This window comes from Carassius carassius, chromosome 1 (assembly GCF_963082965.1).
Source record: "Carassius carassius chromosome 1, fCarCar2.1, whole genome shotgun sequence".
NCBI classification, from domain to species: domain Eukaryota; kingdom Metazoa; phylum Chordata; class Actinopteri; order Cypriniformes; family Cyprinidae; genus Carassius; species Carassius carassius.
This window is the reverse complement of record NC_081755.1, coordinates 31,018,691-31,034,036: the sequence shown is the minus strand read 5'-3', so window position 1 is coordinate 31,034,036 and position 15,346 is coordinate 31,018,691. Positions and strand designations below refer to the sequence as shown.

At 43.0% G+C, this 15,346-nt stretch overlaps 1 protein-coding gene across 1 annotated transcript in view; it reads left to right on the top strand.

The window, feature by feature from the left end:
- LOC132145046 (liprin-alpha-3-like) overlaps positions 1-15,346 on the top strand; it is a 53,241-nt gene that overhangs the window by 14,389 nt on the left and 23,506 nt on the right. The window contains exons 5-10 of the mRNA XM_059555762.1: positions 6,296-6,370; positions 6,467-6,526; positions 6,603-6,731; positions 11,871-11,963; positions 12,788-12,840; positions 12,961-13,054. Coding sequence (XP_059411745.1) covers positions 6,296-6,370; positions 6,467-6,526; positions 6,603-6,731; positions 11,871-11,963; positions 12,788-12,840; positions 12,961-13,054 — 504 coding nt within the window. The remainder of the gene's footprint in view (positions 1-6,295; positions 6,371-6,466; positions 6,527-6,602; positions 6,732-11,870; positions 11,964-12,787; positions 12,841-12,960; positions 13,055-15,346) is intronic.

Here is a 15,346-nt window from a genome sequence, read left to right as displayed (position 1 = left end):
TGAGCAGGCAATATGCTAATGTATCATGTTGATGTTAAAGGGATCATATGATGCTATTTCAATTTCTCCTTTCTCTTTGGAGTGTTGCAAGCTATTGGTGCTTAAAGAAGATCTGTAAAGTAGCAAAGACTAAAGTCTCAAAACCAAAGAGATATTGTTTATAAAATTAAGACTCTGTCACGCCCCCCTAAAATGGCTCATTCAAACACGCCCACATGTCTACGTCACTATGTAGAAATATTTGCGTAATGCCACCCAAATGTTCACACAAAGAAAGAAGGCATGGTTTCAGTAACCACTGTTAGTGTTGAAGCAGCCATGTCAGGAAGATGCTGTGTGTATCTAGACAAAAGCAAAACCACTTTATTTGGCCTTAAAGTAGATGAAAGTAGATACATTTAGGATTCTTAAAGATTAACGTTACTTACAACAAAACAGCAACACATTTTATGGACGAACTGTTTGTGAACCTCGGAGAGGAGGTCATTCTGACTTTGCTACGACAAACTGCCACTTCTGAATCAGCTACACATACAGTACGAGGTTCATCAATGTCTGTCATGCGATTCTGTTTCCCTTTCGGACTTGAACAGATGGTAAAACTAAGGACATTACTAACTGTCTTTACATTTATTTTGAAAGATGAAGCTCGTGATTATGGAAAGGGGTGTTACATTTCCGACGAGTGCTTGCAGTGATCGGCCAATCACAATGCACTGGGTCAGTTGGCCAATCAGAGCAGAGTACGCTTGTTGGAAGGAGGGACTTTGTAGAAAACTACATGTTTGAGAGAGGCGGGGCAAAAGAAGACCTACAATAATGTACAGTATTTGAAAAATGATGTGTTTTTTGAACATTAAAGCATGTCAACATATTCTGTTACACCAAATACACAAAATAATGATCTTTTAAAAGAGCATCATATGACCCCTTTAACATGAAATGGCTTTGGATTAGTTTTGAAAAAAACTTGTTTCAATGATTTAGAGTGGACTCTTTCATTTAAGAGACAATAACTTTATACACAGTGCACTTTCAGTTCCCTTTCAATACTTCACTCGTACTGCGTCGAAGACGCTTATGGGAAAAACTAATTTTTTCTCCTGAACTGAAGCCTTATTCAATCACGCAGTGAAACTGCGCGGCCATTGGTTCGTGCAGTGTTATTAAAACAAACCAATGGCTCGGCAGTGGTGCTGCACGAACCTATGGCAGCGAAGCCCGCCAAAGCCCGCCAAAATGGGCGGGGAATCTGGCTATATATTGGCCGCTTCGCCACAGGAATTCAGATTTCTTCTCCTTCAGCGACGACGTCACATCGCTTCGCTGATCTCCGCTGAACTGCTCGCTGTTGACACGCCTCGCACTGGAACGCAACTGCCGGTCCCCGCTGCAGATACATCGCTTCCCTGCGGCCACCCGGCGAGAGAAAGAGATTGAAAGAGCTAATTTCTCTAAAAGAGCCTTTTCTACGGTGTTGTTTCAAATGCCGTCTCGTCATTGCAGCTCGTGCAGAGCCCCTCTGCACGCTGATGACGGGCACAGCAAGTGTGTCGCGTTCTTGGGGAAACCCCACGCTGACGCAGCACTCGCGGGGAATTCCTGTTCTCATTGCGAGAACATGAATATCACCTCTCTGCGCTCGCGAATCGCTTTCTTTTCAGAGAGCGATCTCGCTCCTCGCTCCCTCCCGTTTTCTTCCTCCCACGAGCCGGCAAGGAAGAAAAGGCGGGGCAGAGGATTAAAGCAACAGGATGAAAGCGAGCTCACGCCGGCTCAGCCCCCGCGTGCCTCGTTTTCTCCGCCCAGAGGGGATTCCCCAGTCCTCTTTATTCAGCCAGACCAATGTCCCTCTGCTGCCGTGAGTGATCTGGTCTTGTTTGGAGGGACTGAGGAAGAACTGCTAGAGGACAGCATGTCTCTAGCTGCTTCAGATGCTGAGGAGCTGTCGGGCTCGCCGGACCCCACCACCCCCTCGATGGTATCTGAACCCAGCCGCCCGAAACTCGGGATGGACGCCGAACTTATCCGCGTTCTCTCCAGGGCAGTGGATGAGCTGGGTCTGGAATGGTCTCCTCTAGACCATTCGCGGGGTGGTCACCACTTCGGTGCCAAAGTGGAAAATCTGCTGGTGAAGGGGGCTATAGAAATAGTTCCCCCAGCACACCGCGACTCAGGGTTTTACAGCGGTTACTTTCTAGTTCCCAAGTAGGATGGCGGGCTGCACCCCATCCTCGATTTAAGACATCTGAACCGTGCCCTCATGAGATGGCGCTTCAGAATGATCACGTTGAAACAAATCCTCTGAAAGACGCTTACTTTCACATCCAGATAGCCCCCCTTCACAGGCCGTTCTTGAGATTTACCTTCGAGGGTGTGGCTTACCAATACAAGGTCCTCCCCTTTGGACTGTCTCTGGCGCCTCGCACGTTTACAAAGTTTTGCCAAGAGTTCACTGTCCCCCAGCCAACGGATATCATTTCTGGGAACAGTGTTAGACTCAGTTACGATGAGGGCAACAATGGTGAAGGAGCGCGCTGCGGCTCTACAGCGACTCGTGGCCTCTTTCAAAATAGGTGCTTCTCGACCTCTAAAAACATTCCAGAAGTTGCTGGGTCTTATGGCAGCAGCATCGCCGGTGCTGGAGCTCGGGCTGCTACATATGCGCCCCCTCCAATATTTGCTGAAACCGCGTGTTCCACCTCATGCATGGTGTCACAGACGCCTGAATATCAAGGTGAGTCAGGACTGCATTTTGGCCCTGACCCCTTGGAGGAATATGCAATGGATGAAACAGGGTGCACCGCTTGGTATTGTTTGCAGAAGGAAAGTGATCTCCACAGACGCGTCCAACAAAGGTTGGGGCGCGCTGTGCGAAGGGAAACCCGCTTTCGGCCGATGGTCGAAAGATAAGAGCAGGCTTCACATCAACTGCCTCGAGATGATTGCAGTTCAACGAGCCTGCCAGAGCTTCCTGTCAGACCTAAGGAGACACCACGTGCTGGTCAGATCACCACTCTGGGAAAATCAGCACTGGATAGCCGACCTGTCACAGATGCTGACTGCGGCCCCATGGCCCGTTCCTCTGAGACGGGACCTCCTTTCTCAGGCGGATGGAGTGATTTGGCATCCGCACCCAGAGATGTGGTCTCTGCACATTTGGTTGCTCGACGGGAACCCACGGGACTCCCTGAGCATGTGTAGACGCAATTTCACAGGCTAGAGCTCCGTCTACATGACGCCTCTATGCCTCCAAATGGTCTGTGTTCTCCACATGGTGCTCAGACCATGGTGAAAACCCGACCTCCTGTGACGTATCAGTGATACTGTAATTTTTACAAGAGCTCTTGGAGAAGGGACGATCCCCCTCCACGCTCAAGGTCTACGTAGCGACTATAGCAGCGTCACACGCCCTTATAGCAGGCCAGTCGGTGGGCAGAAACAACTTAGTCGTCCGATTTATGAGAGGTGCCAGAAGGCTTCATCCACCTTGCCCTCCCACTGTCCCTTCCTGGGACCTGCCCACGGTACTGAGAGCCCTAAAGGGGGCCCCCTTTGAACCGCTACAGTCCATAGGCCTAAAGGCCCTGTCGCTAAAGACTGCTCTGCTGTTGGCACTAGCGTCTGTTAAGCGTGTGGGCGATTTGCAAGCACTCTCGATAAGCCCTAATTGCCTAGAATTCCGGCCTAACGACTCGAAGGTCATCCTGAAACCAAGGCATGGCTATGTACCAAAGGTGCTCTCCACACCTTTCAGAGCACAAGTGGTCACTCTCTCTACATTACAAAACACAGAGGATGATCAAGAGCTGAATCTGCTTTGCCCAGTGAGGGCTCTAAAAGTCTACATAGAGCATTCTGCACCAATAAGGCGATCAAAGCAGCTCTTCATATGCTTTGGAAACCGCGCCAGAGGGTTACCGGTCTCAAAGCAAAGGCTTTCAAAGTGGATTGTGGATGCAATACAGCTAGCCTCCTCTTCTTTGGGCCTGCAAAGCCCAATTGGAGTAAGAGCCCATTCGACGAGAGCAGTGTCTTCGTCCTGGGCATGGTCTAGTGGTGTGACTATCGCAGAAATTTGTGCGGCGGTTGGAACTCGCCATCCACATTTGCTAGATTTTATAATCTAGACGTCCCGGCACTTCATGCTAGGGTACTTTCTGTGTAAAGGTCACCTTTTTGTTCCTCATTTGCATGCTCTTGGCCATTCTTTGCCCAAGACTCAAACTCTGCTCGTATGCACTCGGTCCCTTTAGTACTGAGGCGATACGAACACGGGATGATCAGGCTAGGCCAGACGTAACCTCATTGAGCTTATTCTGCTCCTAGTTGCTATTGTCATATCTCGGTATCACAGATCAAGTATGATTGCGTTGGTCGTCCCCCCTTCTTAGCATGGTGTGATTGAACTGGGTTCCCATAAACGTTTTCGACGCAGTACGAGTGAAGTATTGAAAGGGAACTTACTCGGTTACTAACATAACCTCGGTTCCCTGAAATACGGGAATGAGTACTGCGTTCCTTGCCATGCTAAAAGGCTGTACGACTCAGTCGTTTCTTCAGTCGAAGTAACCTGAATTCCTGTGGTGAAGCGGCCAATATATAGCCAGATTCCCCGCCCATTTTGGCGAGCTTTGGCGGGCTTCGCTGCCATAGGTTCGTGCAGCACCACTGCCGAGCCATTGGTTTGTTTTAATAACACTGCACGAACCAATGCAGTACTCGTTCCCGTATTTCAGGGAACCGAGGTTACGTTAGTAACCGAGTACGATTTACAATTTTGAAGGATGTTTTCATTCACTTAGAGCTAGGGATGCACCAGTTGACTGGCCATAAATCGGAACTGGCCGGTTTTTGCTTAAAATACCCGATCGGCAATCGGACGTTTTTGGTCTTTTTCTGGCCGATTTTTCCGGAAGTGCGCCCGCGTGCACAGACTAAATTGCAATCATTCGCTATGTCATTTGTGTGGAAGTATTTTGAAATCTGTGTGCAGGACACGGGCAGCCGTTCAGCACTGGAAGTGCAGAGCTACATGTCTGAGCACAGATAGCAGGAAGCGATCAGCTGTTGGTGTACTGGCGCACAAATAAGAGTCCCTCATTGAAGTAGCGCGAGCACTCTACCTGTTCGTGCCCTCCACAAGTGGAGACAGTGAAGGGATGTTCAGTGTTGGATGAGAAACGAAACGGACTAAACTGTGACAAAACTTAAATGTTTTTTTTTTTTTTTTGTAAAGTAAAACTTGCATACACATTTGAAAAGACAGAAGTAAATGTCAGTTCTGTATAGGATGATTATTTTTATTTTACCTTAAAATTACATTGACTTAATTTGATTTAAAAATCACCTGCTGTAGCACACTGAAAAAAGTGTTTCATTCATCCAAATAAAAAATTTTAGAGCAATGATTCACATCTATATATATATTTTTTTAAACTTGAGACAATAGTTATTTATTTTTCATTGGCTCAAGTAAAAAAAACATAGATGTGACTCATCACCCTAATTATATATTTTTTTTATTGGATGAATGAAACACTTTGCATCTTTGTTTTATTCGCATCAACATTATTTGATTTTAACATTTTGGAATAATGTATTTATATAGCATACTTTTATTTACTGGTAAAGACCTTTTTTAAATTTAAAACCAAATGTAAAAACTAAAATACTGAATGCTGATTAAGAAACCTCTTAGTGAATGTGTGTTGATTGTGTTGTTTGGTTTGTAGAACTATGCAGTTATTGCCTTTAATTTCACATGGTTACAGTTAATCTTTTCATTTAAGGCCAGTTCTATGTAGTTTCAACCCAATTCAAAAACAAAAGCTAAATGCTAATGTCTGTACCATCTATGTTTGTATTGAATTTAGGCTACTTACTGTGCAGTTACTGCTGTTAATTTCAGATGGTTACGGTTATTGTTTTCAATAGCCAATAGCCAGTTTGGCCAATTAAATAACAAATAAACATCTTGTTTATGCACACTTTCCTTCTTTCTTGTTTGTTGCTTAAAGATAAAAAAGAAAATCGGAAATCGGTATCGGAATCGGCCAGTTTGCTTGTAAAAAATTGGTATCGGAATCGGCCAAGAAAAATCATGATCGTGCATCCCTACTTAGAGCTGTGTTACACACTGCATGAAAGGCAATTTTCAAAAATCCATAATAGGGACACTTTAAAGCTGATATCGGTGTTTAAACAGCCAGACATCTACAGAAATTATTTGGTGTAATTTTTTTGGACAGGTTCTCCCTGTTGATTCATTGTCTATTGTTCTTCTCTTCCTCAGGTGCGTGAGAGATTGCGTGTGGCTTTAGAGAGAGTTTCTGTTCTTGAAGAAGAGCTGGAAGCATCCACAAATGAGGTGAAAATCATTCTTTTGCGATATATTTTGTACCTACTTTTCTCTCTGTACATGGCACACTGGCATGGCATGCTTAGATTTGTTCGCTATACTTAGGTTCTGTCTTTACGGGATCAGATTAAAAGGAGAGAGCGGGGTTTGGACAATGGAAAGGAGGTGAGTCAGAACTAATTGGATATTGCTTTGAATCTTTTGAATCTTTTTTTCTCATGTTCCTCTGTTTTTCACACAGCGTCTCCCGAACGGCCCCTCCTCCATCTTGGATGATGGCGAGATTGACAGACAGAGAGAGGGAGAGATAGAGAGACAGAGAGGAGAGCTTTCACAGTTAAAAGAAAGACTGGCACTCATGTGCAGACAGGTGAGTGTTGCACTGCTGCCTATAGAGCAGGCATTTTAAGGAATCGTTGGCACACTCTCAACAAGGCAAGTTGATTCAAAAGAAAGTCACATTCTAGCCAAAGAGAGAATGCAGACCAATAATACAGGGGTGTCCAACCTTCCCCAACATATTGGTCCGGAAGTTTCTAGGAATACTGAAAACCCTTGATTTTCCGATTCAGCTGTGCTTAATTTGGGTTAGAGCTAAACTCTGCAGGAATGTGCATATTATTTCATTTTAATTATTAAATGTATGTATGTATATATGTATGTATGTATGTATGTTTTATATATATATATATATATATATATATATATATATATATTTTAGCTATTTTGCCTATATATGAACCATACTGTTTAGGGTTGCTCCGATCAGGATTTTTGAGGGCGATCACAGAAAGCAGTATATGCTGATACTGATCACCGATACCGATCTTTTTAAAGCCTTCTTTTTATGTAGAATTATTTATAGTGATGATCCAGTCAAGATTTTTAGACATTTATTCAGGGCCTGAATTTCATTTTTGAACATTTATTCTTCTCTTAGGAGACTATTGTGAGAGGATTGTTTTTGTCATTTGAGGGGTGGAGGGGGCCATTTTTAAAAATATATGTATTTATCACACTTTAATGTTTGATCATGCACTGTATTTCTGTTTTTACAATTGGGTAATTGTTGCACAATAGCTTACACAGCGCAAGCCTGATTTTGTGAGCTGTATGTGAGGTTCACACATACTCTGTTTGCAGTGTGTATGTAGTCCATGTGTGGAACAGAAGCAGCACGGACTGTGCTTTCACACAGGAGTCTGCCTCTGATCTATGGCTGTTTACCACAAACACATCATTTTTCCATTATTTTGATTTTAAATTCAAACATTGTTGTTTGGCTGTGAAACACAGTAGACTATGTATACACTATGTATACACTATATATGGTGTAATTTCTAAATTTTTGTGTCAAAACATGTTCATATTTACCGCAAGCAATGCACTGCTTACTTTAATTCAGCTTGTGCAGCGCAGCAAAAAATAGACTGTGCGGAAATGATGCACCGCTCCTAAATGCACTGCCAGACCACAACCGTGTGTGCAGTGTGAATGCTTTAATCCATTAACATGAGCGCTGAAAAAATACGCACCACATGCGCACTCCAAACTGAGTAATGTAAACCTGGCATTATTATGTGTGTGCCCTGCGAGTGTGCATGAGCGCATGGTCTTCAGGAGCAGTAAATTGGTTTAAACACTGGCAAGAATTAAAAAGAAAAAATTAAATGTGCCTTGAAGCCATTTGCATTTTGAGAGAGAAAGAGAGCTTGTGGTGATTCATTCACGCTGTTTGTGAAATTATGACTCACAGAAACTTTTTCAAATTACTTTATCAGTTATTTAATGAAAAAAAAAAGAATTGTACCTCACCTAAAGCATTATAATTATTTTACCCGTGCCGGACAGAGACTGAGACTGAGCCCTCTCACAGCAGCATCATCAGCTTGAGATCGGTTTTATGAGATCAGCCTTTTTAGAGACCACCGGTCAGTCATCCCAAAGCGATTATCGGCCGATAGTGATCAGTAGCCAATCAATCGGAGCACTGAACAATACTGTTCAATAGTTCGGGGTCGATGTTTTTAATGGTTTTGATTGAAGTCTTTTATGCTCACCATGACTGCATTTTAAAAGAATTACACACACACTCAAACAAAAACTAAATAAAATAATAAAAAAATTAATAAATACTGTATAATGTAATAACAGTAATATTCTGAAATGTTAAAACAATGGTTATTTGAAATGTTTTCTACTTTAATATATTTTAAAAGTAATTTCTGTGATGCAAAGCTGAAATTTCAGCATCATTACTCCAGTCTTCAGTGTCATGTTGTCTTTCAGAAATAATTCAGTATGTTTACATGGACAACAATACTCGGATATTAACACGATTAGGACAATACTCTGACTAAGAATCTACCATGTAAATAGAGATTTCTGATTTCCTTAATCCAGCTAAAGTCATACTTGAAGTAAACACAAATTGAATTGAGGTGTAGAGTATTCCTATTTTAGTCGCATTGTCGAAGTACAGTATAAACAAGTACACACCTATTCACAGTTGTGTAGGGCTTTTTTGCCACATTTTGCGACAGGATACAAACAGCAGTGGTTAACCGTTTGACGCCGAACAAAAGAGTTTTCCAAATGGCTCTTACAAATGTGCTCTGAGACATGCAAGTTGTTTCTTTTTCATTCTGCATCATCAAATTCCATTAACACAGTTCTATCCCACCATTCCTTACTTTGTACTCTCATCCAGTACCTCAGAGTTTGTTGCGGGGGCATTAATGAAATGTTGTCGAATGAAAGGGCAGAGGAGGCCTGTTCCTGGAGAATTTGTATCTGGCATTGCCTGTTTGCATGTATTGCAGGACAAATAATTAACTGCACTTGAAGTTAAAAATAAAACACCTAAAACTGTATATGGTACTATAACCGAACTTATGGATGGCATCATTTGGGGGAGTAAAATGTGTGCCTTTAATCAATCTTATGTACTATAAAATGTAAAACAGGAACATGAAAGGAATATTCTAAAAGCAACTCGTGTAAACACCTTAATCATAATATTGTCTTATTCAGAATAGGGTAAATAATTAGATTACTGATGTCCATGTGAACTTGCTCATTATAATATGCACAAATGGTGCTCAAGAAACTATCACTATCAGTGTTGATAGCAGATGCTTCTTAATATTTTTGTGGTAACACTTTATTTTAAGGCCCAGTTCTCACTATTAACTAATGCTTATTAGCATGCATATTACTAGCATACTGGCCTTTTATTAGTTCTTATGAAATACTTAGTTATTAAGTTATTACATACTAAAATCCCTTATTCTGCATGACTACATTTTAGATACCTTAATCGTACTTTATACCTGATCTTAAAAACTACCTTACCTAACTATTAATAAGCAGCAAATTAGCAGCTTGTTTAAAGGGTTAGTTCAGCAAAAAATGAAAATTTTTGACCTTCGTTCATCTTCGGAACACAAATTAAGGTATTTTGTCTGACCCTCCATTGACAGCAATGCAACTTTCCGCAACCGAGAAATTATGTTTTATTAAAAGGTTCGGGAGGAGCACAATCAGATAATCAACCAGTGCTGCACAGGTGGAGCCCTTCTAGTTGATCAACTTAATTAGCACATGTGTGTGTATATATATACATTACAGACCAAAAGTTTGGAAACATTACTATTTTTAATGTTTTTGAAAGAAGTTTCTTCTGCTCATCAAGCCTGCATTTATTTGATCAAAAATACAGAAAAAATTTTATATTGTGATATATTATTACAATTTAAAATAATTGTTTTTAAATTTTTTATACTTTAAATGATCATTTATTTCTGTGATGCAAAGCTGAATTTTTAGGATCATTATCACATGATCCTTTAGAAATCATTCTAATATGATGATTCATTATCAAAGTTGGAAACAGTTCTGCTGCTTAATATTTTTTCAGAACATGTGATACTTTTTTAGGATACTTTGATGAATAAAAAGTAAAAAAAAAAAAAGAAAAAAAAGAAGCTATGTTTTTAAAATATAAATATTTTGTTAGTTTTTTTTTTTAATAAAATCAATACTTTTATTCAGCAAGGACGTGTTAAATTGATAAAAAGTGATAGTAAAGAAAATATATTATTAGAATATATATATTATTAGAATTATTATTTATTTTTTTTTTTTTAATAAATGCAGTTCTTTTTAACCTTTTATTCATCAAATATATTAGACAGCAGAACTGTTTCCAACACTCATAATAAATCAGAATATTAGACTGATTTCTAAATGATCATGTGATAGACCGGATGTTACATGTGACACTGAAGAATGGAGTAATGATGCTGAAAATTCAGCTTTGCATCACAGGAATAAGTTATTTTTTTAAAAGTATATTCAAATAGAAAACTATTATTTTAAGTTGTATTAATATTTCACAATATTACTGTTTTTTCTGTATTTTTGATCAAATAAATGCAGGCTTGATGAACAGAAGAAACTTCTTTCAAAAACATTAAAAATAGTAATGTTTCCAAACTTTTGGTCTGTACTGTATATATATATATATATATATATATATATATATATATACACACACACACACATACACACACACAGCCAACTCACCTCTGTCCTATGACAGTTTTTCGGCATCCCTCCTCCACCCCAGCTCCTCACTCTTAAACTATTCTCATCCCATATTGGGGATGGGGGCGGGGGTTCCTCTGGGTTATATTCTGAGCTCATTGCCCTTCTTCAAGACTTATGCTTACTATTTGCTAAATCCAATTATACATACGTGCTAACTCGTGAAACATAGTAAGGACATCGGTAAAACAGTCCATGTGACATCAGTGGTTCAACCACAATTTTATGAAGCTATGAGAATACTTTTTGTGTGCAAAGACAGAGTTTTCATTTTTGGGTGAACTATCCCTTTAATAATGAATATGTGTTCCCTGTTCTGAAGTGGAACCATTTTTGTTCATTCTCAAAGTCCTTGCTGAATAAAATATACATTTATTTAAATAACAAACAAACAGACACACACACACACACAAAAGGTATTGACAGTGTCCAAATCAGTGACATATGTTTGAGGTTTTTTATATGACAGAGGTTTCATGATGGTTAGAATACTGTCTTAGAAACAAGTTGGGTTTTGAAACAGAGCTTATAAGTGTTTGTGTATGATACATATATAATGTTCACTGACACAGGAATGAAATACGGGACAGACGGGGTGGGAGAAGACCTACAGTATGAAACACTCAAAGCACTGACACATTCTGGATGAGAAGGTTCCAGTTAGTCTGGCATTCCTATGGTTGCCATAGAGATACAGAATGAGAGGAGATGCTGAGCGAAAGACTGTGTCAGATTCTGCCCTCTGGTGGATGGACGCAGCATCCCCAAATGCAAAAAAAAAAAAGAAACGACAGAGGGAGAAACTGCTACTGGAATGCATCCAAGTTACATTGGCTGGTTTTTGTGTTTGCATGTGTTCGTGCGCACATGTTAACGTCTGAGCCTTGTCTCCCATGCGCAGGTTGGAGAGATCGAGGAGCAGCTGACTACCGCCAGGAGGGAATTAGCTAAATCTGAGGAAGCCAATCAGAAGCTTCAGAGGGACGTGAAAGAGGTGGGTCAGAGGTTAAGTTCTCATTGAGAGTGCTCCAAAACAAAATCAAGAGCCCTATATCACGCAACCATGGTTTTGCTGTCATCCCGCCTCCCTTCCCATTTAGACGGGTTTCCTGCCTGGATGCAGTGATTAATTGCCGGTAAAGTGCTCCAGTTGTTGATGGGTGTGCCTGTCAGCCAGGGCAAGATCTATCATACTGCCAACAAAATAATCAGCTGTCTATCTGACATTCCTCATGGAAGAAATCTAGTTTTCTGTATAACAGTACAGAAGCATGCTGTATTCTCCTGCGGTAACACAAAGACTTGCCAATTTGGCAGCGACGCCCGTTTCATGTCACAGACTCGCTACTTATGGAATTTTCCGGAATTGCCGGTAGCTAGCATGCTGGCTTGGCGTCCTATTTACGTTGGATGCCTTGAGCAGATTTTTGCTTATGATCTGCTTCCACTGTCATAAAATACAGTCTCGATAATGGCGAGTGAAGGGTTTTTTCCTCATTTCCCAAGACACTTTGCCTTTCGTTCTTTTCGCTACACTCATCTTTCATTGCCTTTTTTCTTCCTCCCTCATAGCAATTATGTAATATTAAATACAGCTCTTTTTCGCAGTAACTGTTTATAGTCAGCTCCATTTGAAGTAAACAGTTACGGTGCTTTCTAGACAGATGCCCGACTGTAATAATGTTACCGAATGGTCTGATTGTGATCGTTTAGAGTGCGTTTGTGCCTCTGCAGACAGTTAGCCATATGTTGTTGTCTTTGATTCTTTTTGACGCTTTCTGTCTTTTATCTCAAATTTCTCCACCCCCTCAACCTCAGGCGTTGTGTCAAAGAGAGGACATGGAGGAAAGAATCACCACCTTAGAGCGCAGGTAAACTAGACCAGATCTCACAGCTGTTTTGTCGCACTTCTAAATGACACACAGATAGAGTCACAGTTTTGATTTGTCAAGCGCCCTGCAGATCCTCACCGTGTGTGTTTCTGTCTGTAGGTACCTCAGCGCCCAGAGGGAGGCAACCTCTCTCCATGACATCAAAGACAAGCTGGAGAACGAGCTTGCCAGCAAAGAGTCTTTATACAGACAGGTAAAAAAGAAAAATCACGTACAGACACACATAAAAGGTGTAACTATTGAAGGATCATTTAACAGCGTGTTCATCAGCAGGAGTCTCTGGGGGTTATTCTCAGGGTATGGCGCCACTTGCGCCTGAAGATTTAGTGTTTCATCTAAAAACATTTAAAGACTTTTCTTTCTTTTCAATGAATTTTCAAGAAATCCTTCACATTTGAACATCTCAAGTTCCCTTATCGAGTCGGTCTCTCGACATTACGTATGGGGAAATCCATTTCCTCGAAATTTTGAAGTCTGATTGAATAATTCTTTTGCTTGCAAATAGCCAATGGCGCCCATGCCCTCACCTGATTGGCTGACAGCCATTAATATAGGTAACGGCCGGCGCCAAAAACCTCAGAATCTTTTTTCTTCACTTGAGTCTGGTTTCGCCGTGGATTCACGCATACAGAGCGGAAAATTGTGGAAAATTATCCCCTCTCGCGTTCCGGTGATTTTTACTCTTAAAATGTCACTTTGCTGCATGTTTGGTGGGCCCATTGATTTCCCGGACGCACACAAACAGTGTGTGCTGTGCCTGGGTCGGGCTCACACAGAGGCGGCATTCGAAGGATCGGGATGTCGTGCCTGTGAGGAGCTTCCCATCAAGATCGAGCCACGAACCGGGAGGCTGCAGAGAGCTCCGTCGATGCATTCTGTTGAGGTACTGCCGTCGGCCCAACGCCCACGCCACCCTCACGTGGAAGATCCCCTCTCATACTCTGAGGCCAGTTACCGCCCTCCACTAGAAGCGCGGGAAATGGTCTCATTTGGATATGACGAGGACAACGGCATGTCTACTAATGCCTCAGACCCGGGAGCGTGGTCCGAGGCCCCGTCTGAAGCCGTCCCCGCCTCGCTGGATGCGGAGCTTATGGCGATCCTCACGGAGGCGGTGGCAGATATGGAATTGGAGTGGACAGCCCCCAAGGAGCTGCCGTCTAAGAGATGGATGGACGGTTCCTCCCTCGGTGCGGGTCGCCAGGCTGAAGCCCCGCAGCGACCCGTGCCCTTTTTTCTCTGAGGTCCACGAAGAACTCACCTGGTCATGGCGCTCCCCTTACTCAGCCCGAGCCCATGCACAGGGGACCCAGCTGCTGACGACGGTGGAAGGGGCGGAGAAATTAGGATACACGCGACCGCCTCCCGTCGAGGATGCTATCGCGGCCCACCTGGTGTCTTCTCCCAGCTGGAAAACCGCCTCTTTGCCTTCTAGGCCATGTCGAGCTACTGCTCACATCGCCGAGAAGGCGTACATATCGGCTGGACATGCAGCATCTGCCCTCCACACGATGGCAATCCTACAGGTCTTCCAAACTTGGCTCCTGGGGTCCCTGGACGAGGGAAGCCCGGACCCAGAATCGCTCAGGAAGCTGCGCACGGCGGTGGATCTCGCTCTCGCGGCGTCGAAGAAGGACGCGCAGGGAATCGGCCGCAATATGAATAGCCTTGTGGTCCCCATGCAAGAAGCTGCGGATGAGTCACCTGCCATTCATATAGCGGGCAATGCTTCCCCGGTGGTTGGCTTGCAGCACTCGCCGCAGCATGCATTAATACCCCCTGTATTGAGTCATCTGAGCGCATGGGCGACACTCAAGATGATAACTGTGAAGCAGATCCTTGCGCACATTCAGCCCGACGATTACTTCATTGCAGTGGATCTAAAGGATGTATACTTCCACATCCAGATAGCCCCACATCACAGGCGCTTCCTGCTTTTTGCATTCGAGGGTGTGGCGTACCAGTTCAAAGTGTTGCCGTTTGGGCTTGCTTTGGCTCCCCGCGTATTTACAATGTGCATGAATACAGCGCTCGCTCCCCTGACGCTCAGTGGAATGCGCATACTGAACTATATCGACGACTGGTTAGTCACCGCACAGTCGAGAAGCGCTCTCGAGGAACACAAACACAGACTCCTCGCCCATCTGACAGGTTTGGGGCTGTCTGTGAACATTCAGAAGAGCACACTGCAGCCGCGCCAATATATCACATTCCTGGGTATGATACTGGACTCGCGCACTATGATCGCGAAGCTGTCAGAGCCGAGAATCCAGTTGATTCACAATACACGAGCCCTCTTCGTTCAAGGCAGAACTATCCCCTTAAGAACGTTTCAGAGGTTGCTCGGTCTGATGGCGGCCGCAGCCTCCGTCTGCAGCAACACTGGTTACAGAGCCGAGTGAAGCCACGGGCGTGGAGAGCGGGAACGGAACGCCTTATCATAACGCGTTCATGTCTCGAGACTCTGGCGCCTTGGTTCGGCACG